We start from the raw sequence: 26,275 nt of genomic DNA, 5'->3' as shown, positions 1-26,275 counted from the left end.
ATTGAATTCTCTTCGGGTAAAACTGATTGAATTCTCTTCGGATGATAGTAAAACTGATTGAATTCTCTTCGGGTAAAAGTGATTGAATTCTCTTCGGGTAAAAGTAAAACTGATTGAATTCTCTTCGGGTGATAGTAAAACTGACTGATATCTCTTCGGGTTCTAGTAAAACTGATTGATTCTCTTCGGGTGATAGTAAAACTGATTGAATTCTCTTCGGGTACTAGTATAACTGATTGAATTCTCTTCGGGTAAAACTGATTGAATTCTCTTCGGGTAATAGTAAAACTAATTGAATTCTCTTCGGGTAATAGTACAACTGATTGAATTCTCTTCGGGTACTAGTAAAACTGATTGAATTCTCTTCGGGTACTAGTAAAACTGATTGAATTCTCTTCGGGTAATAGTAAAACTGACCGAATTCTCTTCGGGTAAACTGATTACATTCTCTTCGGGTAATAGTAAAACTTATTGAATTCTCTTCGGGTAATAGTAAAACTGATTGAATTCTCTTCGGGTACTAGTAAAACTGATTGATTCTCTTCGGGTAATAGTAAAACTGATTCAATTCTCTTCGGGTACTAGTAAAACTGATTGAATTCTCTTCGGGTATTAGTATAACTGATTGAATTCTCTTCGGATAAAACTGATTGAATTCTCTTCGGGTAATAGTAAAACTGATTGAATTCTCTTCGGGTAAAAGTGATTGAATTCTCTTCGGCTAAAAGTAAAACTGATTGAATTCTCTTCGGGTGATAGTAAAACTGATTGATTCTCTTCGGGTAATAGTAAAACTGATTGAATTCTCTTCGGGTGATAGTAAAACTGATTGAATTCTCTTCGGGTAAAACTGATTAAATTCTCTTCGGGTAATAGTAAAACTGATTAAATTCTCTTCGGGTAATAGTAAAACTGACTGAATTCTTTTCGGGTGATAGTAAAACTGACTGATTTCTCTTCGGGTACTAGTAAAACTGATTGATTCTCTTCGGGTGATAGTAAAACTGATTGAATTTTCTTCGGGTACTAGTATAACTGATTGAATTCTCTTCGGGTAATAGTAAAACTGATTGAATTCTCTTCGGGTACTAGTAAAACTGATTGAATTCTCTTCGGGTAAAAGTAAAACTGATTGAATTCTCTTCGGGTGATAGTAAAACTGACTGATTTCTCTTCGGGTACTAGTAAAACTGATTGATTCTCTTCGGGTGATAGTAAAACTGATTGAATTCTCTTCGGGTACTAGTATAACTGATTGAATTCTCTTCGGGTAAAACTGATTGAATTCTCTTCGGGTAATAGTAAAACTAATTGAATTCTCTTCGGGTAATAGTAAAACTAATTGAATTCTCTTCGGGTAATAGTATAACTGATTGAATTCTCTTCAAGCAAAACTGATTGAATTCTCTTCGGGTATAATAGTAAAACTGATTGAATTCTCTTCGGGTAATAGTAAAACTAATTGAATTCTCTTCGGGTAATAGTAAAACTAATTGAATTCTCTTCGGGTGATAGTGACAGGATTTACAACTAGAAAACGCATGACAAATCGTCAGGCAACGTAACAATAACTCTGTCGGTGACAGGATTTAAATCTAGAAAACGCATGACAAATCGTCAGGCAGCGTAATAATAAATGTCGGTGACAGGCTTTACAGCTAGACAACGAATGACAAATCGTCAGGCAGCGTAAAAGGCTGTGTAATAATAACTCGGTGACAGGCTTTACAGCTAGACAACGCATGAAATATCGCCAGGCAACGTAATAATAATTCTGTCGGTGACAGGCTTTACAAGTGGCAAACAACCCATGACAACAACGACAGGTACCATATAGATAATAAATAATTCGGTGATGGCACTACAGGTTGCAGACAAATCTTGATAAAACTTCAGGCAGATTGCAAGAACAGTAAAGAGGGGCGGGAATGAAATATAGAACAATGCATGAATTCAAACTAAAAATGAAACATATTTTCATCTTTCAAGCTTATAATTGGATACAGATTTGAACGTCTGTGCTAAGAATGAACATGTTGAATGATGTCCTTGTCTGTGTCGCCCGTATAGCACATACTCAAAATTCTTGCAACAGACAGTATAGCAAGCATAGGTTATTTCAACCACCATTAAGTTTGCATGGGTGTTAACATAAGTGACGAATCGGAATGCAGACATCAAACTGCATGCCCATACATACAACAGTTGCATGACAATACATACAACAGTTGCATGCCCATACATACAACAGTTGCATGCCCATACATACAACAGTTGCATGACTATACATACAACAGTTGCATGCCCATACATACAACAGTTGCATGCCCATACATACATCAAACTGCATGCCCATACATACAACAGTTGCATGACTATACATACAACAGTTGCATGCCCATACATACAACAGTTGCATGCCCATACATACAACAGTTGCATGCCCATACATACAACAGTTGCATGACTATACATACAACATACATACAACAGTTGCATGACTATACATACAACAGTTGCATGCCCATACATACAACAGTTGCATGCCCATACATACAACAGTTGCATGACTATACATACAACAGTTGCATGCCCATACATACAACAGTTGCATGCCCATACATACATCAAACTGCATGCCCATACATACAACAGTTGCATGACTATACATACAACAGTTGCATGCCCATACATACAACAGTTGCATGCCCATACATACAACAGTTGCATGCCCATACATACAACAGTTGCATGACTATACATACAACAGTTGCATGCCCATACATACAACAGTTGCATGCCCATACATACAACAGTTGCATGCCCCAGAGGCGTAGCTATGATATTTTGCGCCCGGGGACGAACTATAAAATTGGCGCCCCAGCCCCCTCCCCGTTTAATCACATTTTTGAATATTACCCTTGTTTACTTATTATAATGTAACGCTGTAAGCCTCATTTTGGCGCCCCTGTACCTTGGCGCCCGGGGACATATGTACCCCCTGCCCCCCCCCCCCCCAGCTACGCCTCTGGCATGCCCATACATACAACAGTTGCATGACTATACATACAACAGTTGCATGACCATACGTGCAACTTTGTCTTGGAACATGAGCTTCAAGCGATAAAGAGTGACATACTTTGCAGCTTTGATCGCTGTATATATCCAGCTAATGTGTGTGTGTGTGTGTGTGTGAGAGAGAGAGAGAGAGAGAGAGAGAGAAGGGGGAATGTATATCATAACGTAAGCGTTCACTTGGAAACATGGAATGATCACCTCGATCCCAATACACAGTATATGACTTGCTTTATCTGTTCCTTCAAATACTGCTTACCAAAATGGCATTACTCCTTGGAGAATACAGTACTGTACATCATAACGATTTCATCCCATAAGCGACAACAATAGTCTTCTATTATCAAAGAAATTAACGATCGGTTATCTACCCACTATTCGCGCCTCAGACTAACCAGTTAGGCGTCACGTGACCGTCTTAAATCGGGGAATGGTCTATTTTTAGCTGGGAATAACCCAACCTACAGCAAAACACCCCCTTTTACCTTCTTTCAACGCAATTTTCGACCTTGACCTACAAAACAGTCTTAATTTCACGATTTTTTTACATTTTGAATCTGAGAGTTAAAAGAAGACAAAACACAAGTTCAAAGAAAATGTATGAACATTTTTTTTTTTAAAAGGTGCTCTTTGAAGTGTCGCCGCAAATTTTAACTGCTCACATTAACAATGAAAATTCGTAGAAATCTATTTTGAGCCTGCCCTATAAAGTGTCTGATGTAATTGCGCAGACACTATAACATCCAAGTCTGACCGAAAAAGGATGTTGGTGGTCAATCCGCAAGCCCGGCCCTGGGATGTGCAGAGCCCAAGGCAGCATGCAATGAGTGGGGCCCCAAGTAAAAAGATGGCATTGCGGAGTTGACTTCCGTCAGCAGCGCGGGGCACCTGAAAGCGCGGGGTCCAAGGTTGTTACCTCGTTCGCCTTGCCCCAGGGCCGGGTCTGTCAATCCGAGGGACAGAAATAATCGAGTTGGCCCGAATGCCTACTCTTTAACCAAGCACAGAAAACGGAAAAGGGCCATGACATCATCAAAAATAAATCTGATATTTAATTTTACTAAGTTAGGGACCGGTACTCTTTTCTGATATTTCAAATTAACTAAGCGTGAAGGTGAAAAAGCTAGTTCGATGTTGTCGGGCACAACAAACTATTTACATTGTACAACACCATTTTGGTGTTGATGTTTACATTTCTTCATGAAAGTGTGACGTCAGTCCAATAACGAAGCACTCATTTACTTTAGAAATAAAAACAGGCCCAAAACATCCGTATGCAAATAACCAATCTACTATAGATAATGCTGTCATGAGTATACAGCAGTGACAAACTCTAAAGCTGGCAAACAACGCATGACAATAGGTCATATGACGGCACGTGCAGTCAAAACAGAGTCTGGCTAAAAGCAGGGACGTCATTGGGGGGTGGGGGCAGGGGGCATTCGCCCCCCCCCCCCCGAACTTGCATGCGCTGTAAAATTGCTGTAGCCTATATACGAAAAGTAACAAGCCCGTCAAGTTTTGCCCCCCCCCCATCAAGTTTTGCCCCTCCAATCAAGTTTTGCCCCCCCAATCAAGTTTTGCCCCCCCCCCCAAAAAAAGTTGAAATGGAGATAGATTAACTGAGAAACAAATATGTAGATATTAGTGTCAAGATTGTGATATTTGTCGTGAATTACACTCGACTTCGTATTTTTTAAGCTGACTTCAGTGTCACTAAGAGGACATATTCCTTCATGGATATTATTGGATGCGAATGAATGTTGTCGGTGCCGAGCATTAAAGGGGAAGGGCGCATGATATATATTTACATATATCCCGTTTTATCAGGTTAAAAGATTTATCCATAATAAGGAATAATGCTGATGACTTCAACTTCCGCATCATAGTTGTAAATGGATTAAGGTGATACAGAGGACATGAATATGTATAAACCTTGCCCTCCCACCCACCTAATCCTCCGCCACCCCCACCCCCCACTCTTCCTGAATTATGGAAGCATTGGCACCTTTACATTTTTGGCCGGCTGTGAAAATTTATCCAAGAGGCTATCTAATTTAATCTGAATCAGGATATCGCACAAATCAATACAGAAATTTAGATTTTTAATCGATTTACAACTATTGGATGAAGTTCCATGTATCATAGTATTATGTTGTCCCCGTGTTGCCGTAATATTTATTAATTCCTAACATTTCCCTCCAAGTTATTGCATAAATATTAATTATCCTTTAGCAGGGCTGAGAAGGGGGGGGGGACAACTGGGAACATATCCCCGGGGCCCGAGCCCGTAAGGTGGTCCAGGCCGATCGACACGTTTTAATTTTATTAAGAAATTTTTTGTTTGAACAAGAATTAGGAGAGGCCCGGCTGTTTTTTACCCCAGGCCCGTGATCGCTCTCTACGGTCCCCGTCCTTAAGTCAAGAAGTCTTCAAGTAAATCGTATTTTATATCTAAAAGACTTTAAACGGTCACATTTGGTAAGGTTAGAAATAAATTCTGCATAGTTCACACTTTTAATCCTGGTTATCGGGCTGACCCATAAGACTTGGGTCTATTTGTCATCACTGTAAAGGCAAGAATTTCTACTATTAATGAAACTCTGACTTATTCTTTATTCCATAGTTTTGATAAACTATCGCCCTGTTGTAAAAATACCAATATGTCCTGTGTGCTAGCAGTCGTCTTAAGCCCTAGCTTGGGTGAACATGAACGAATTCTAAAGCTATACTAATTATTTCACTGTGTGGTTTTAAAGAGATCCTGTAACGCTTGGTGGCAGCGTTTGGATCCCTAACATGAAGAAGATAAGGGCGGGAAAAAAGAAACTTGGATAAGTTTCAAGGGATAGGACCATAATGACATTGTAGCGAATTTGCTGGATTCCGTGAAAGTACTTCAAGTCTAGTTTAAAACTTTATATTCAGTTTTTTATAATGAGCCGTGGATAAAGTGAAATTATTCAAGGTCTGTTGAAACTTTGGACTCAGTTTTGAAATGAAAACTTTTTTCGCCGTGGATTTTGGTGGATCTGTGGTCCAGTTTTAAAACTGGATTCAGTTTTGATAATGGCCCTTCCTAAAGAAGATAAATAAGAACACAGACCGGAAGCGCAAGGAGAATGACAGAAAAGGAGAACATTTATATTAAAAGCCAAAATAATTAGGATTGTTAAAGTTTGCCTACTCATGTATTTCTTGTTTAGATCACTTTATTATATAATTATTTTAATTTACATCAGTGGAGGATCAGAGTAAATTCAGTACTTTCGTAATGCTGATCAGTTTGTTTTTAAGTGGATCTAAAGCGTTTGTGCTGGATGTTGTGCAAAATGTTGCATTTGGAATTTAGAAATATTTAGCGAATCAATGAGTGCTTCCACATTATACTATTTGACAGAACCCTAACTACCAGAGCTATGCTAGAACTATAAAATTTCATCAGCTAAGATAATTGCATAGAAATGTACACAATAGATGGAAACAGGGACTCTTCAATTTTATTTATCCAGCCTTTTTAATTTTGTTCGAAAACTTTGTTATTGCACTGTGCGGTTTCAAAGAACTCCGTAACACCCTGTAATGAACTTTGTTAAATAGAAAAAAAACCCCAATGCTATCTCAAATCAAAACTGGTTAATTTAGGCCCAGCCAACAAATCCATTGTATGTATTCAAAGCTAACTTTATCGCGTATAATTTCGACGCCAATCATGTTTAGTCTTTAGCAGTTATTCATTATTTGCGCCGAAGGTACATTCTTCCGTGACTGGCACATGTTCTCAGTTGCACGAATGATTCTATAAATAAGACATGTATTGTTAGTTTTCCACGTTAAAGAACTGCGAATACCATTCGGCAATATTAATGGTCTTTCCACTGCGCAATATGGAGAATAACATAACATAACATATTTAATAAAGTTAGTCATGTTTATTTACTAGGATCATCAACATCATGCAATGTGTTAGTACAGCGCTATATATTGTGTACATGCAAGCATTAGTAAATTACATTCAGGTAAAATATCAGTGGACAAAATATTTAGTTGAAAACACTTGTTTATACATGACTTATTCATAGAACCAAAATCAACTGATATGTCAAGGTTAAACGAACAATTGTATTAATCGACCTTACTGTCCTTCGGGAATTAATTATAGATGTGGAGAGGTGAGATGCGCAAAGTGGGTATTAATTGGGGCAGTGGGGAGGTGAGATGCGCAAAATCAAATTAAGTTCTCCGCATTTTTACCCCCCACCCCACCCAAAAAAATAACGCATTTCAACAAGTTTAAATTAAGCTGTAGGTGAAAACCACGTATCTCTTATTAGTAATAAAGTGTGACAAACAAATCACATGGGTAAATCTGATGATGTCACTCATCGTGACGTGCTGAAGATCACGCGATTAGACAAGCAGGACGGCCAGATATCGACGGGGTCTTATTTATGTAATTGTCTCTGACTCGAAGGCCACCACTTGTTTTCAACACAACGCAGCACATTGCGATATTAAAACTGAAGACAGACATATCTGATTTTGCATGTTAAGACTGACAAATATATCCTACTACTTAGAATGAATATAAAAATGAGTAAAAAGAAGACGGAATAAAAAAATGGAAGAGGAAAACTTAAGAAAAACTAAGAGACATGATTACATGTGAGTCGAACATTTACTCACTTTCCCTACGTATATATATATATATATATATATATATATATATATATATATATATATATATATATATATATATATATATATATAAAGAGATGTACATCATGGCGCCATGCATAGGAGTGATTGTTGTCTTTAAGTTGACCATCTAAGTTGGGTTGTTTAATCAGGTGTGAATCTCCATTTTCTTTCACCTTCAGGCCCAGATTAAACCACCACAATTACGTCAGTTTTATAAGTTAGAAATGTCACAAATCAAGCGTCACGCGCAAGTGATTTACCAAAAGAGCTGAAATTGAATTTCCCATTTTGTAAGACGAGGCCAAAGGTGATAATGTTCAGAACATTAAAACTTAAAAGGCTAGCATTTATGACTCAGTGAGATTCGACCAGGGCATTGTTACGCTGTGCTCAGAAAGTAAACATTTGAGCTACCAACCATAACCACTTGATAGGAACCCATGTCAAATTATCATTTTCAAAGGGAAATTGATATTCACCGTAAGCTGTCTAAGATCTGACGAAAAAAAATGATTATCTTGGGAAAAATTTAGGAACCGCTGCTTACGATTGGGCAGAGTAAATCAAGGCGTATACTTTGAAAGTAATGTGAATTTAAAGTGACGACATTGGTCGAAATTCTTTAGTCTCAAATTTCGTGGAAGATGAGTAGTTCGACGCAGAGGAAGCCTAAAAAGGATAGTGCTTTCCTCCTTAAACAAGAAAATTGGACCAGGTGGCTGTCTTGTAAGAAAAGACAAGCTTTAGTGCTAGGACGCACAATTTCTGAAAGAGAATAGCATTAAGGTACGCAATTTTATTTTCCACATAACTTTCTATTTTTTATTGTTTGTTTTATGCAAATGTGTTTGATATGACTATGATCCATATTATTATCGTTATTTCAATTTCATGGAAATATGTTGATGCTAGAGTTGTTATAAAATTTATCTCTTTAATTTTACAGTTACTAGTTCATTGATAGAACTGACGATTGCAAGCTATCCAATTTTTCATATGTGTATGATTTCATAGTGTTATATGAAATAAATTTCTTTGTCTGTTAGGACGATGCTGATTATCGTGAGTTAACGATAATCGGATATTTTTATCTGATTTTGAATGTTTAAATAATCTTGTAAGTTAGGGATTGCTGTGAGCTCTAATTTTGTGAATTTCATGCAATAGTTGTTGTTGTTGTTGTTGTGGGGTTTAACGCCATTTTTCAACACATGATGGGCTATGCATGGCGGCCAGTATTAATGGTGGAGGAAGAACCCAGGAAAACCCCGGGAAGAACCACCGACCCACGAGAAGCTACTGGCAAGCTTTCTCACATACCCACATTAGCCGAATCCTAGACTCGAACCCACGCAGATAGAGGTGAGATGGCAGTGATCCGTAACGGAGAGCGCTTTAGACAACTCGGCCACTCGGGGCCCCATGCAATAGTAATCGAGCATGTGGTAGCGTAGGTAAGATATACGGTAACGTTAGATATACCGCTAACGTGTTAATTATGGCCTGTCGCTGTGAAGCAAGGGTGATGTTCCATCGGATTAATTCAGAATTTATGTAGTGTGGATAGCTAGTATGCTTCTGAGTAACGTAAGTGTGGGAATTTTATAAACATGAAGAAAGTGGTACATACAGAGAATTATGGGGTAATTTTGTCCTTTAAGGAACAGCTTTCTGGGGAGAGACGGGACAGTTCGAGGACAGAAGTCCGAAAAAAGGAGTGACGAATTCAGAATAAAGGACTAGGAAGTCCAAGAATTGGTGAAGCATAGAGAATAGGAAGGCTCGAGGAAACAGGAAGACGTTGATACACGGAAAAGGGAGGAAGGTGATGCAATCAGTCGTGGACATTGCGCTCCTTTCACCACTCGTTATTATGATGAAATAAATCCAAATTAGACATTGCTATTAAATTATCTTGACATAAGTTAGACTGACTTGGAATTGCCGCTATTAATTTGTTTTGATTTTTAAAAAAAAATTGTCCAAGGGGGCTCGTATTGCACTATTTCTTCCCAATATACTTAATCAGTTCTCGGTTGAAAGTCTATCATCCACTCCCACCGGGCTATAATATCGAGGTAGGTCATCCTCTAGATAACGCCAGCCAAATCCGATTAACCACCCCTCTTACTAAGAGGTCGACATTAGAAGATATATATATATATATATATATATATATATATATATATATATATATATATATATATATATATATATCTGTGTGGGTTTATACGAAACCGTGATACGAAAAAGTATGTACTAAATGGTCTAAGATGGACATGAAAAGAATACTTAAGCTTCTTATGTTGATTATCCAGTGGATAGATGCACAAGAAAAGAAATATTCGTGTTCATTATTGTATACATAAATTCTTGCTGCTATTCATGAATAATATTTTGCACAATAATAAAATATCAACATATTTGATTTATCCATATCAGTTTATTCAAGACACACTTATAGGCAAGATGTTATAAAATACCCCAAGAAATATTCTATTAACATCAATATATATATATATATATATATATATATATATATATATATATATATATATATATATATATATATATATATATATATATATATATTCAGCAGATAAGTATTGATAAGTACTGTTAGTACAAAGGAACATAGCAACTGATCTAGGTCACAACATGTAGCTAAATACTTGCTTATCCGATTCTGTGACAAAATGGTTCTTATAATTGCAAGTTGTGACCATCTTGGATTTACATGTCATATGAGAAAACTTTTAAATTAACTCGTTACATGTTAACACTTATGTCTGACAACATTTCATACTTGTTATGGATCAAATGCACATAATAGAAGGGGGTGGATGCCACCTTTACTTTACATGTCTATTCCTATCGAGTGTCTTGTGCACTTATTGAATATGCCCTTTTGAGCACCAAACTCGGCCCGCAGTAGACAGAGTTATCTCTCTTCCTTTAGATACTTGGAAACAGTCAATGTGATATCAGGAATCCTTGTATGACACCCGATGAAGCTCTATGTTGACTTTGTCCAATCGTCCTCGTGATGAGTCATATCCCTTGTGATGAGGGTGATTTAACCTCGATGCAGAGGCAAGAACTGTACAGCAAATATTTTTGGTATTTTTTCAACCTGAAAAGATGAGAACAAAATTGTCAAAACAGTTGACACAAGCAAGTGCCAGCTTATTTATTTATTTTTTTCCGTTACACTTTACTTAACGAGGTGATGCATTTGGCAATAGACCAGTCTTCCCCGAAAAACTCAACGTATGTACATAAAATAACTTGAGAGCAGTAAACACGTGGTATCAGAGAAAAATAAGGGTAAGTAAGGTATACATTTTTTTTTTTAATTCTTGTCCATGATTCCCTCTGTTTAGCTGAAAATGTCTTCTTTGCTTTGACATTATAACATGCAGCTCTGCTAAAGGTCATTTGCAGGAGAATCTAGACTTAAAATGTACCTCTAATCAATCCACTGTTGTAACGTAGCTGTCAGTCGGGTGGAAGTTCAATCACGTGATGAGTCGAAATGTGCTCCATGAATGCGTAGCTCTCCTCGTCTTTATCCCGTTCATCTTTCGGTGGATATGTCACCAGGACACAACTGCAATCCACGCTGGCTGTTGTCACTGGCATGGCATTTTTGCTTTTCTGGTGCATTTTCTTTTCCCCAAAATTCAATATGGTTGACAATTTTTCAACGCTGTCTACCTGCAATCAAGAAATCGTTTGAATGAGAATCTTTGTAATCACGTGTTTTTGAAACATAAGAATTTTTATATGTAGTAAATAACGTGATGACTTGGAGAGCAGATACACCTTGGCTTTACAGTGCTGTTCTTGCATGATAAACAAAACAGCAATGTGATGTAAAGAATTTATTTTTTAATGGTTTGTTTATTTCTGGTCAGAGCTTGATTATTCTTTATTTTTCATATAAAATAGAAGAATGCTAATGGTATCTTTTCTCTAGATGTCATTTCTTCTTAACATCTGAATTACTAATTAACATGTATAATTATAGGCTTTAGTGATCCCATATCATCACATGATTAGTTAGTTCTCGTCTCATAGCAGCAGCGTGTGTAAATATATCAAGGCCATTACCTTCAACAGATGTATCTCGTTCTCCCAGCAGTAGGCTTCAATCAGCTTATGTTGAATGTGGACAGACACGTCCGTAGATGCTGACACTGGCAAAATACACAGTCTTACTTTGTCCGGATCCCTGAAAAACACATACAATCTCGATCAGTCAATGAGATATTGCTAAGAAGAAAAAACTGAATATGTTATGGATACTTAAACATTACGATACTGAGAAGAATGCAGAATAAAACTTAATTATGAATTATAAATAACACTGGTCAACAGTGAAATCATTACTGACTTGAAAAGGCCCTAATCTGTAGTATTTTGGTGTGCCGAACACGAATATAACCGTGAAAAATTTGTATTGGCTCTCGTTTTGAAGATATTCATATACCTCATTTTCTATGTTTCACTGTGTAAATTTCTCCAGTAGGACTGCAGCAACATCCGGAATAATGATGTAACATTGCATAATAGCATCATGCTCACATCATCCACAGTTGATTGCATCATTTTCTGATGCAATGCAATACTAATGCCATGCAGCTGCTGAAGTAAGTTGACGTCAGCAGTGTACTATACATGTGTAGGCCTATTATACTAATGCCAGGCGGCTGCTGAAGCTGACGTAAGCAGTGTACTATATAAAGCCCAATCAGATAGGTTCAGCATTTAAAATATTTTAGACGTTGTGCGAGACAGTTCAAGCTACTGTTACATAAAACTTATTATTTTATCCATTTACGTACAATAAAGAACAGTAATGCCTCGAAAGTGTGTTAATACCGCGGACAATTTTTGCTATATTTGTGGGGAAGTGACATTTGCCAACCAGAAGAAAAGTATCAATTCTCAAGTGAAGAAGGCATATCATCTTTACTTCGGATGCAAGGTTGGTGACCAAGACAAGCCTTGGGCTCCGCATATATGCTGTGCTACATGTACAACACAGCTTTCACAGTGGTTGAATTGCAAAAGGTCATCAATGCCGTTTGCAGTCCCAATGGTGTGGAGAGAGCCAAGCAACCACCTAAATGACTGTTACTTCTGCTTGGTTCCTCCTCTTTCCGGCGGAATAACGAAGCGAAAGAAGTCGAGAATAGTCTACCCAAACATTCCGTCTGCATTGAGACCAGTTCCACATGGTGAGGGACTTCCTATTCCAGAACCTCCAGCAGAATATTCTCTTGATTCATCTGACGAAGACAAAGGTGAGTCAACCTGTTCTTCTCCTGGTCCATCAGCATGCAGTGATCCAGATTTTCACTGTGGTGCATCATCAACCCCACACAGAATAACACAGGAAGAACTAAATGACCTGATTCGTGATTTGGACTTATCAAAGAACAAGGCAGAATTGCTAGGATCAAGACTCCAACAATGGAATCTTCTAGAAGAAGATGTCATAATTACTGCATATCGAAAGCGCCACCAGCAATTGGAGCCTTTCTTCAGAAAGGAAAGTAATCTGATATTCTGTTCCGATATTGAGGGCCTCGTGAATGCTTTAAAAATCACTCATGACCCACAAGAATGGAGACTATTTGTGGACTCTTCGAAACTGAGTCTCAAGGCTGTGCTTTTGCACAATGGAAACATTCTTCCATCTATTCCAGTAGCGTATGCTGTCCACATGAAAGAGACATACGATAACTTAAGGCAGCTACTGAATTCCATTGAGTATAACAAGTACAGCTGGCACCTCTGTGGTGATTTGAAGGTAGTTGCCCTTTTAATGGGACTGCAGCAAGGATATACAAAATACATGTGTTTCTTATGCGAGTGGGATAGCCGAGCAAGGGAAATGCACTACATGAGGAAGGAATGGACTCACAGGCAGAATGTAGCCATTGGAGAGAAGAATATCCAACACCCAGCTCTGGTTGAGGCTCAGAAAATCTTGCTACCACCCCTTCACATCAAACTAGGTTTGATGAAGAACTTCGTGAAAGCCATTGACCGGACTTTGCCAGCATTCCGATACCTGCATGAAAAATTCCCTCGACTCAGCGAAGCAAAGATTAAAGAGGGAGTTTTTGTGGGTCCTCAGATTCGAGAGCTTTTCAAAGATGACCGGTTCAACAACTTGCTGGAAGGTGACGCGAAACAAGCATGGAATGCTTTTCGCCTAGTTTCTACAAACTTCCTCGGAAATGTTAGGGCAGAAAACAATAAGGAACTAGCAGAAGACATGTTGATGAAGTATAAGAAACTTGGCTGCAATATGTCTCTAAAGATTCACTTCCTTCATTCCCATTTGGATTTCTTTCCTAGCAACTGTGGTATTGTTAGTGATGAACACGGCGAACGTTTTCATCAAGATATCGCAACAATGGAACAAAGATACCAGGGAAAATGGTCCACTACAATGCTGGCTGACTACTGCTGGACACTCCTCAGAGATGCTCCCGAACAGCTGTACAAGAGACAGGCGAAGAAATCTAAGATGTAGTCAATGACTTGATTTTTTATAGGTAGGCTATTACAGTTGACCTTTTACTATTGGAATGCATTTCGTTATGTAAACATTAATTTCTTGCAGATTACAAAAAAACTAGAGCCAATTTTGCAATTTGACTGTCATATTCGTGTTCAGCACATAAAAATTGATAAGAATTGACTAATTTTATTTCAGTAACATGACTTTTGTAAAAATTTGTTGTCCAGTGTAATCTGAGACAGAAAATATTCGTTCTTTTGTAAGGTCAAAAACGAAACAAAGGAAAATATTGGGAAATAGGTTATCAGTCCTGTAGTATCATGTTCTCCACTCACACCAACTGCAGCTATCGTTTCGTCAGAAAGGGTTATACTGACTTCATATCGATACCGCCCTTTCCCGCCCAATTAGTTGGGATGTTTCTTATAGTATTAATCTCAAAAAATTTCCTGCGATTTTTATCAGTATATTTCCAAAGAGTCACGTATTTATTTTGAAAACCGCCCACTATTTAATATAGTCTGAAAAGTTATTGACATACTTACATTCGGAAAACATTTGCACATTCAAATATTCCACTGGTTAGCCTTCCCTCGGACATTGCCTTCAGCAGTACCATCTGCAGAAACTCCGCAGTTTTCACGTTCGTTGTATCTCTGTAATGAAAAACCAAGTAGTAGTAGTGATTAAGAAGAATGAATCACATTGTAATTACATCAAATTAAACAAGTACTCTTACTTGCTAAAAAGCATTTGATAGTACACATTTTCTTCTTAATACAAAAGGTGTTATAAAAAGCAGGGACGTCATGGGGGGGAGGGGCAGGTTGTGCCCCCTCCCCGAAAAAAGTTGAAATGACGTCCCTGATAAAAAGGCATTTCATAGTACACATTTTCTTCTGAATACAAAATTTTTTTAAAAAAAAGGGCTCAGCCACATGTCAAGATTTCCATCACGTTACTCTGTCGAAATATTCCTAAAAACGCACAGGAAGGTAAATGTTGATATTTTAAATCACGCATAGATTTATTCGACTTGAGTCGCATGTGTTGCTTATTCATTCCTGTCTCGCAATAATCATCTTATTAGCATAGGTCTATTAAAAAAGTAAGTTTTTGATAGATCACTCAGGTAGAACCTTTTTCACTTTTTAATAAAATGATTTTACATTAACTTTTACGACAAAATATCGGGCACTGAAGACGACCTACATAAAACTGAATAGGCCTATAAAGAATACAAATCAATATTTTATCAATAGTCCATACCATAGTAACCTAAAGTTAAAGTGTTAAAGTCACACTTACAGATCGGTTTTCTGTTCAGTTTCCTCCACAACGTCTGGGAATGTCATTTCACTGGTAATTAATTCCTGTTTGAAAGAATAATCCAACAGAGGAATAATCAGTACAATAGTTATGAGGTGTCAGGTGTAATCCGTTCGATCTCAAGCAATGGAAAGCCAGCAAGAATGACGATCGACAATTTTGATTACCATCAGAGGACTTTTCCCGGAACACCTCAAGTGATTGGCTATAAGCCGGGCAACACCTCAACTGATTGGCTATGAGCCGATGCTATGGCTCTTCCTTAAGAATGCATAGTAACAATTAAATCATGCAACTTTTCATTAATTTCTTACCATGCTTTATATAAAAAATAGCTAAAATAACTACAATAGACGATGACCATGCAAAATTGTGAAGGTTAGTTTCATAATATTTGCTGAATTATGTGACCGATTTGTGATGGAAGACTCAATTCTCCTTACTAACAGTAGTTACGTCATATCACGTGATACTAGTAAAATCTCCGTCCAAACGTGAAGCAAACGAATTCTGATATTGCATAATCCTTTGCTGAGTCAGCCGGTGCAGTTTCATCCACGTCTAAACTATATATATATATATATATATATATATATATATATATATATATATATATATATATATATATATATATATATATACGGGTTTTTTTCTACTTTGAAACGTATTATCGGCAGAGTACTGGAAATGTTGCTGGGCAGAAGTTGAATTGTGCATTCATATTTGTTCCGTGTGTCTATAAATAGCTGTGACCCTTGGATTCCTGGCCTTCCCGACTTGTTCCGTTTTGTTTTATTAAGATTATATTACAATTCACACAGAAGCTAAATTTGTAATGTGGTTTTTATATTTACTTTGAGTTAGGCTTGGAAATGGGTTGGCCTTTCGGTGAATGGCTCTCACAGGTAGACAGGATTGGAGATAAAATGCATAACGTGGGCTGCAAATGAACAGCCAACGTGACTTACGTATTTACATGTGTCTGCTAAAGAGGTAAATATCTAAAAATCTAGATGGTTGAGGGGTGAAAGTATGATAATTTGTTATAGTACTAGTGAACTTTATTCATGCATAATGCACATACTGATTCTTTTAGCTGCCTTGTCACAGGAAAATATTCAAAATAGCTCCTTGCTGTCAGAAATGAATGTAAAAAAGAGGGGTTGGTCAACAATGTGACACAATTGGAAATATCATCATTTTACTTGTGTAGCCTTGAAAATTTCAATATCGTTATAATCAGGTACATTAAAAGCAATCGCTGACAAGTCTGATGGATGATCTGTGTACAATAAAGGCAATCGATGACAAGCCTAGTGGATGATCTGTGTGCATTAAAGGCAATGGCTAACAAGTCTGGTGGATGATCTGTATTCATTAAAGATAATGGCTAAAAAGTCTGGTGGATGAGCGGTTTACATTAAAGGCAGTCGATGACAAGTCTGGTGGATGATCTCTGTACATTAAAGGTAATGGCTAACAAGTCTGGTGGATAATCTGTGTACATTAAAGGCAATGGCTAACAAACCTGGTGGATGATCTGTGTTCATTAAAGATAATGGCTAACAATCTGGTGGATGATCTGTGTCCACTGAAGGCAATGGCTAACAAGTCTGGTGGATAATCTGTGTTCATTAAAGATAATGGCTAACAAGTCTGGTAAATGGTCTGTGTATATTAAAGGCAACGGCTAAAAAGTCTGGTGGACGAGCGGTTTACATTAAAGGCAGTCGATGACAAGTCTGGTGCATGATATGTGTACATTAAAGGCAATGGCTAACAAGTCTGATGGATGATCTGTGTACATTAAAGATAATGGCTAACAAGTCTGGTGGATGATCTGTGTATATTAAAGGCAATGGCTAAAAAGTCTGGTGGACGAGCGGTTTACATTAAAGGCAATCTATGACAAATCTGGTGGATGATATGTGTACATTAAAGTCAATGGCTAACAAGTCTGGTGGATGATCAGTGTTCATTAAAGATAATGGCTAACAAGTCTGGTAAATGATCTGTGTATATTAAAGGCAATGGCTAAAAAGTCTGGTGGACGAGCGGTTTACATTAAAGGCAGTCGATGACAAGTCTGGTGGACGATATGTGTACATTAAAGGCAATGGCTAACAAATCTGGTGGATGATCTGGGTATCTTGAAGGCAATGGCTAACAAGTCTGGTGGATGATCTGTGTTCATTAAAGGTAACGGATAACAAGTCTGGTGGATGATCTGTGGACGTTTATGTAGTTAATACTTTGGTCTTGGCAACTTTTCCCACCGACGTTCAAAAATTAGGTACATCTTGCACATCACTTTTTAAAGTAACTTTCACTAACATTTCTATTCTTCATGTATATATTGTTGCTCACCTATACTGTTAACTTCTTGGACTTTATCAATATTTCTTGCTATTTGAATTTACATACTGTTGTGAAGATTATGCTGATGTTATGTTTACGAAAAAAACAACATATATATATATATATATATATATATATATATATATATATATATATATATATATATATAACAGATCTGCATACATAAAATAAATATATTGGATAAAAGTGTATATAATATTTCTGCATGTATACAAATATCAGAAGTATCTTCATTCTAATCTAACTAAAGTCACTAATTCTTACTGAAACAAATTTAATTTCTCTCTCTCTCTCTCTCTCTCTCTCTCTCTCTCTCTCTATATATATATATATATATATATATATATATATATATATATATATATATATGTGTGTGTGTGTGTGTGTGTGTGTGTGTGTGTGTGTGTTTCATGACACATGTTACATAATTCCGAAAACATATTTAGGTTCTGCTTAATTTTATCAGTTATTCTCCTTTCGTTTGCTCCGTTTATTCTTCTCTGATAATGTCCATAAATCATGCGTTTTGAACAAACCTTTTACTGCGTGGGTTCGAGTCTCGGGCTCGGCCAATGTAAATATGTGAGAAAGCTTGCGGGAAACTTCTCGTGCGTCGTTGGTTCTTTCCGGGGTTTTCCCGGGTTCTTCCTCCACCATTAATACTGGCCGCCATGTATAGCCTATCCTGTGCTGAAAAATGGCGTTAAACCCTACAACAACAACAAACCTTTTATGTCTTACATTTCCTCATAATGTTTAACTTGCATATTAGTGTTCTCCTGAAGATCGTCCAAACAAATTAGCAGCATATCAATTTTATAATTTCTCTTTATTAATATTCAGTATAGGATATTGCACACTTTGTCATTTTCCTTTTCAACGTTGGTTTACTGACTGAACAACGTACGAACTGGATTTATATAATCTTTCTGGTAAATCTTATTTCTCGTTATCAGTTTTGCATATGAATAGTCTTGAGTGAAAAGGTCAACTTTAGAACTAAAACAACGTGTCCTTGTCAAACTGAATAACTGGAATGGTTACAATCTAATATTTTTGTCCAAAAAACATTCACATTAAAATCTAGATCACTGTATCAATACAGCTGATGGATATTAAAGTCATCAGTGAAAAGGTGGCGCACGGTTTACATAAGATTCTACAATTATTATTGTAACAGTGTGTTACTATTATATCTGAATGTTACCTGACTGATAGAATTACCTCCCATCCCTATTCGCTTGCGCTTTATGCGTGTAGCGTTATGGTAAAATAAAACTGTTGACCTCATTCTTTCCGCTGAGAAAAGTTTTTTATTTTTTAATTCCTAAAGTTCAAATAAAGACAGAAGAGAGCAATTTGCTTCATTTTCTGTACTGCACATCTGTGTATATCCAAAACAGTACATGAATACGTGCCGACCGCTCCGGTGGCCTAGTAGTTAGAGCGTCCTCCTCGAATGCGGGAGGTCGTGTGTTCGATCCCCCGCCGAATCATACCAAAGACTTACAAAAATGGTACAAACAGCTACCTCGCTTGGCACTCAACATTAAGAGGTTAGTGTTAGGACTGGGTGGGACATCATGCTACATGTCTGCGGCATGATTCCCCAGTGCTAGACATCACTATAAACTGTCACACTGCAGACATCGTAGCGATATGACTTTAAAAAAAGTGCTAAAAAAGCTACGTTAAAAATCCAAACACACACACACACACACACACACACACACACACACACACACAGATTTTACAAATAGTTAAGTACGATAGTGAAAATAGGGAAATCTTGTGTTGCATATTTACGGTCTTTGTCACGTTTAGAACATTAGGTCTAGTTCAAATGCCAAAATGAAAAGGTTATGATCAATGCCGATATCTTCAGGTAAGACCGTAAGAGGGTTATGACCATTGCAAATATATCCAGGGAACAAGGTAAGAGGGCTATGACCACATATATACAATAACTACCATACCCATCTCAAAAGTCTTTTGTCTGATTGGAGAAGGTCAAATCAATGGCGAATTACGAGGTATAAATTTGAGTTGAGTCTGAGGATGGATGGATGGATGGATGGATTTCCGAACAATAGGTAGTACAAATGGCATATTCTTGCCAAAATTTCCAGGGATGCAAACAAAGTGTAATCAAAGGTACATATTCATCATACGACAATATATACCATGCTACGATTTGCACAAAACCACACAAAGTGCATGCAAACCAAAGCTAAGGTTAAAATAGGGTAATATACGTACAAAATAAGGTCAGATGTATTTCTGTATAATCAACAAAAATTGTTTTAAAAAAAAGAAAAAAGAAAATTCAAGACCTCAGTTGGACACAATCACAGAGTTATCGCACAGACCTCTATTAGTGCCCTCTTCCACCACGCAAGAGGGCGCATCTGTTTTATACTATGAGGCGTCGTAGCGGACAAAAGCTTGTCCAATCAGAACGTTGCCGTTGAAATTTGAATGTCATATGTCCAGATTCCAATTTCACGTGTAGCATCAAAAATGCTTGTCAGTAAAGTTCCATTTTCCAGGTCAAGATTTTAGATTGTATCTGTTGAATTAAACTGTAGTGGTTGAAAGTTATATTTTTATGTCAAGGTTTTAGATTGTGTCGTTTGAATTACACGGCGGTGGTTGAAATTTCAACAAAGAGGCTGCTTCTCGTTACAATGAAATTCAACAGATGAAATATAAATACTCGCCATATTAAATGGAATTTTCATCACAAACAGCTGCATACAACGTGTTAATTAGGGATTCTCGACATATGATATTTAAATTTTAACCAATTTAAAAGTTCAATTAATCTTGTGCCTGATATATGGCCGATTCGAATGCCCCAGAGAGCAGTCACGAGATGTGGATTATGTGACTGTGAGATGGGGGACGGGTGGGAACGAGTGAGCGGAGAGTTGTTTCTTTTTTAGAATTAAGCATGTACAAATTAGATTCAAAGAAATTTCCAAACAGACTGTGATAGACAAGCCATCTCAGATGCATATTCCCTGGTGGTTCGTAAGGTACATCGAATACTCTGAATATATTTGTTTAGAGAAATAATTGCATAAAAGTGATAGGAGAAATAAATTGGTGTTAAAGGCAATGCCTTATTTAATCCAAAGAGACCAATTTATTTGAACTTATCATCATAAGCATTGACAATAATAAAGGTGTAAAGGGCGATTTTACCATTTATCGTATCTCATATTAGGACATTTCACGTGTTCGTGGATGGGAAACAAGAGTACCGTGAACAGCACATGAAATTTGTGACGTTCGATTCGGCACAGAGTTGATTTTCCCTGACTCTGGAGAGTTTTCATTGTAGACTATAGTCCTACCAAATGATGTTAGAAAGGTATGTTGCATTTATTACTCATATATATATATATATATATATATATATATATATATATATATATATATATATATATATATATGTAAGTATGTAATTACGTCTGAAAAACACTGATGTTAGACTAAATACTTAATACTATAATCGATTTACATCTTCGTACTCTTTAGTCTGTGTCGATATCACTTTTTCTCATTTTCAAAATTCATTTTGCATGACCTGTAAGAAAAACGAATGGAGTAAGAATATCGATGAACATTATACATATGTGTATGTGTGTGTTTATCTTTGTGGACATGCATATTCATGCGCAGTTTAGGGTTTTGTCTGAAATAAAACAGCTTTTGCAAATGGAGCAAGTAATTCGTGTGAATAGAAGATTAACCAGCAAAATATCCAATTAATTAAAATTTTATATATGAAGTTTTGTACACAATTATATATCTGTGTGTGTGTGTGTGTGTGTGTGTGTGTGTGTGTTATCAAAAATCATATCAGGCCATGTATATAGAGCCTGTGTTGTCATAATATGCACAGGCAGTATTACACTTCGTCGATAAATAATATTGAACATCCGAGATCTTGATTTGCCGGCGAGATGGTAGATCTGCCCCTGCATTTTTCGCATTTGGGCTAGTGTTCTAAATGTGCAAAGGCCGTAAATTGATATACAATATAAAGATTTCCATATTTTCACTATAATACTAAACTAACTTTTAAATATGGCAGGTACTTTCTCACGACCTCATGGACATATATCCAACAGGAAAAGAAGTCGATTGTTTCATGCTCAGTTTTCTATTTATCTGTACGTTAAGATTATTTCATTTTCATTTTTTAAACTCAGTTTTTGCTTGTTTCAATATTTGTTTCAGCGGAAAGAACCATATCAACAGTTTTATTTTGACTAAAGACTAAGGCATATTGTAGAGACAGAGGCGTAGCGGGGGGGGGGGGGGCAGGGGGGTACATATGTCCCCGGGCGCCAAGGTACAGGGGCGCCAAAATGAGGCTTACAACGTTACATTATAATAAGTAAACAAGGGTAATATTCAAAAATGTGATTAAACGGGGAGGGGGCTGGGGCGCCAATTTTATAGTTCGTCCCCGGGCGCAAAATATCATAGCTACGCCTCTGACAAGCGAATAAAGAAGAGAGGTAAATCTAGCGGTCTTTTTAGACACACCATACCTGCGATAGATTCTGAATAGAGCGAAAACAAATATATGTTATGTATGTCATATTTTATTACTTTTTTCTCACAGGAGATGTTTACAATGGACATAGCCATCTTACCTGGAGATATTAGCAATGGATGTTACCCTCTTGCCTTCTAACCTGGAATTATTTGCAATGGACATGGCCATCTTACCTGGAGATATTAGCAATGGCTATAACCCTCTTGCCTTCTAACCTAGAAATATTTACAGTGAACATAGCCATCTTACCTGGAGATATCAGCAATGGCTATAACCCCCTTGCCTTCTAACCTGGAAATATTTACAACGGTCATAGACATCATACCTTCTTACCTGGAGATAGTAGCAATGGTTATAACCCTCTTACCTTGTTACCTGAATATATTTGTACTGGCTATAGTCCTCTTACCTTCTTATATTCAAATATTTTAATGAACATTCGTCATCTTAGCAAGTATGTATGACATTCAACTATATTTCATATTTCAGGACGCGTAGAGGTTTAAACTTTCACCCAGTTATCAAAGTTTTCTTGTTTGTTTGGTTTATTTGTTGCTTTCTTTTCTCTCTTTTTCTGTAAGTATGAAATTAAACAAAGTAATTACATGTATTTTCCATTTATTTATTTTCTGCTCTTTCGTTCGTACAGAATGATCACGGTATTTTTGTCTGCACTGTTTGTTTTCATTAGCTCTGTAGTTGGAAACAAGCATATTGAGACATTGCATATAAAATGAACTTTGTGCAATAGCAGAGTTTCTTCTCAATTTCTTCAGTTAAATCCTTTATGTGCATAAACCATACAAATAAATTATGCCATCGCTTTAAAGCAAATGATGTTATAGTTTATGATGCCAAATAGTAAGGTATCTAAATGGTAAGAATTTCTATCTAGTCCGTCAAAAATGTTATCTGTACCAAACTGCTTGAAATATTATGAATTTTATTGCTTACCTGTAAATATCACCTTTCCAAGCTTCAAAATTATCAGCAAATATGACAATATTTCACTGGTAAAAATTAGAATAAACTAGTTTGACTCTTTAACCCTGGATAGGCATTGCTGATACAGATCCAGCTAATTAATCAATTTGCATAATTGATCAATTTACATAATTAATCAATTTACATAATAAATCAATTTACATAATCATTTTCATGAGAATCAGGTCCACAGATGTTACCAATTGAGCACAAGATTTGAATGGGATCTGAGCACTAATTAATTTCCCATAAAACTTTATATTAATATATTAAACATTAATGTCATTTGTGCATTAGATCGGCATGCAAACCACGAATGGTTGTAAAGCATGTATCTTCTTCATTTTTTTGAATGTCTTGCTGTTAAACAGGTGAACCTAATGGGTGAACACACATCCTTGCTCCACGAGTCATACATTTTGTCAAAAAGAAATGTAATATAGAATATCTAATTAAAATGCAAATAGCGTGTTATCAACTATAGTACATATATTTAAGACATTTCTAATGGAAAAAATCCGTTTATTAGCAACGGGTGCATCTCAGAACCTCTTGTAAGATATTATCTATTTACCTACCAGCTGACTGCCTGTAAAATAATTATTGTTCCGATACCTAAATGCCAGGCATCACGGGATGCTTCCTAAATATGCTAAACCCCCTCTGCTTTATCGGTCTACCTGTCTGTCTGTGTATCAACTGCATTCTCTTCTATACTTTGCAGACTCTTTGAGTAATCTTAAGTTATATTCAATTGTTGCATCTGGGTTTCGAACCCGAGCACTATGGTACAGAAAAGTCCGTCATGGGTTTCATAAAATCTGGGTCACTGGTACCTGTAAAGTATGATACCCTGCTATCAAGCAAAAGAGTTGTTACGCAAGTCAGTTTCCACCTTTTGTCAGATCGTCTTCATGGTCGCAAACCCACCACACGCATAGTAAAACCTCGTTCATAACGCTTGCTCCGTTTACCCACTCACATTAATTTTCAACATGCACGTAGGCCAGATTTCCAGTATAAAAATGCCACCAAAAAGGTATTGTTTATGTCCATAGCTTTTGGAATATTGTATAGTGTGCATTTATAATCCTTGATTTACTTGTGAAAGGATGTCAAAATAGACAAAATAGCGTCACTTTATTACCATTTTAAACATTACATTTACGTCATTATCCATAGAAAAAAACTAGTTCCACAACCTGTAAATGTTGGGGTGTAAAGTTATAATGCCATATCGGAAAGTAAATCTACACTAATTTGATGTCATGTGGTATTCTTTAGTTAATCAAACGACAATACAGATTCAGGTAAGGACATGATTTTTACAAAACATTTACATTTATCATTTGAATATTGAATTGTATTAAAGTTATTCCTTTGAATTTCACCTGTGTGTTCTCAATAATTTAACTGTCAGCATTGCTGGCTGGAGGCTCGGAGCTTTACCTCTCTCTATCACTAATTTCACTTCCTGCAAAATCGAGCCCGGGTGGGACTTCCATAGTAATTTAAATAATATATTGGGAGCACCCCACCCCAACCCTACCAAACGCCACATTATGTTGGCCCAAAGTTTTGCCGATTGTCAGCACATAGTGACAAACGTAGGACCTACTATAGTAAAAGTCATACAGGTCATGCATGTTTTTCAACAACGAGTATTGCAGTAATTGGTCCTTCCATTAAATAGCAATTATTCGCTTTATTTGGATCTTGATACATCTATATCGGTTTGAAGGTCATTATTTACCCGACCCGAGAAGTATATACGGCAAAAAGCAATGCTGAAGTAGGTTGACATTTTGCTTGTTAGGAACCTATCTCCACTTATCATATTTTCAAAGGGAAATTGTCACGCACTGTCGTACACAGATTCTGAGCTGTCTAAATCTGATGAAAGGAATTATTTCTTTGGGAAAGATTAGGGACCACCGCCTACGATTGAGTAGAATAAATTAGGGCGTACACTTTAATTTGTTTCTAATAGAAACAAAACGCTGTAATGCGGGGACACTTGGTGTATAATTATTTTGGAATACAATTCAAGGCTACAAGTATATAATGTCACAGTCTAATCCTCCAAACAATACCAATATTGTACAATCGTGCAAATGGAAAATGTTTGCGAAACTATTAACAGCATGCAGCTATACACATCAGCCGGCTCATGTCATCCATATGCTCTCTCTCTCTCTCTCTCTCTCTCTCTCATTTGTACTTCTCTAAGACAAGATAATACGAACTCCAAAACGTGAGGCGACCTATATATGGGACGAGAAATTAGGTATCTAACGGAAACGAAACTAAAGCCAACGTAAAAGGTAATAAGTCTGTCGGTGACAAGCTTTGCAGCTAGCAAACAACGCACGACGACAACAAGCAACGTAATAGATACTTTGCAGGTTTGATCGCCGTATAAATCCAACTAATGTGTGTGTGTGTGTGTGTGTGTGTGTGTGTGAGAGAGAGAGAGAGAGAGAGAGTTGCTTTAAATATTGATTCAGATTCTGCTGATCAAAATTGCATTACTCCTTGGAAAATACATCACAGTGGAACACAACAATTTCATCCCAAATACGACAGCAGTAAATCGTTGTCTTATTATCAAAGAAATTAACTTTAGATCATATACCAAACATTCGTGTCTCAGGCTAGTCTGGTTCCCTGACCTCTCTCCACTCCGTTACTCTTTG

General features: G+C 36.9%; 1 protein-coding gene and 1 long non-coding RNA gene across 3 annotated transcripts; one reads left to right on the top strand and one right to left on the bottom strand.

The window, feature by feature from the left end:
- Positions 1-10,351: 10,351 nt before the first annotated feature.
- LOC149807612 (growth arrest and DNA damage-inducible protein GADD45 gamma-like) lies at positions 10,352-15,815 on the bottom strand. The gene is made up of 5 exons (XM_089968821.1): positions 15,623-15,815; positions 14,860-14,970; positions 11,890-12,010; positions 11,244-11,493; positions 10,352-10,909 (listed from the first exon to the last, which is right to left on the bottom strand). Exons 1-4 carry the CDS (start codon positions 15,667-15,669, stop codon positions 11,275-11,277), a joined length of 498 nt encoding a protein of 165 aa, XP_089824947.1. The 5' UTR covers positions 15,670-15,815; the 3' UTR covers positions 10,352-10,909; positions 11,244-11,274.
- A 341-nt stretch (positions 15,816-16,156) lies between these two features.
- On the top strand, positions 16,157-23,201 carry LOC149807611 (uncharacterized). 2 transcript variants are annotated; one of them, XR_016423053.1, is made up of 3 exons: positions 16,157-17,842; positions 21,252-21,398; positions 22,662-23,201. It is a non-coding gene; the product is annotated as an uncharacterized LOC149807611 (long non-coding RNA). The 2 variants fall into 2 exon arrangements; XR_016423052.1 differs by having other exon boundaries at positions 16,157-17,936.
- Positions 23,202-26,275: the final 3,074 nt, after the last annotated feature.

Source organism: Sinohyriopsis cumingii, chromosome 1, assembly GCF_028554795.1.
Source record: "Sinohyriopsis cumingii isolate HCF-2022 chromosome 1, ASM2855479v2, whole genome shotgun sequence".
Taxonomy (NCBI): Eukaryota; Metazoa; Mollusca; class Bivalvia; order Unionida; family Unionidae; genus Sinohyriopsis; species Sinohyriopsis cumingii.
This window is presented reverse-complemented; position numbering and strand designations above follow the sequence as displayed.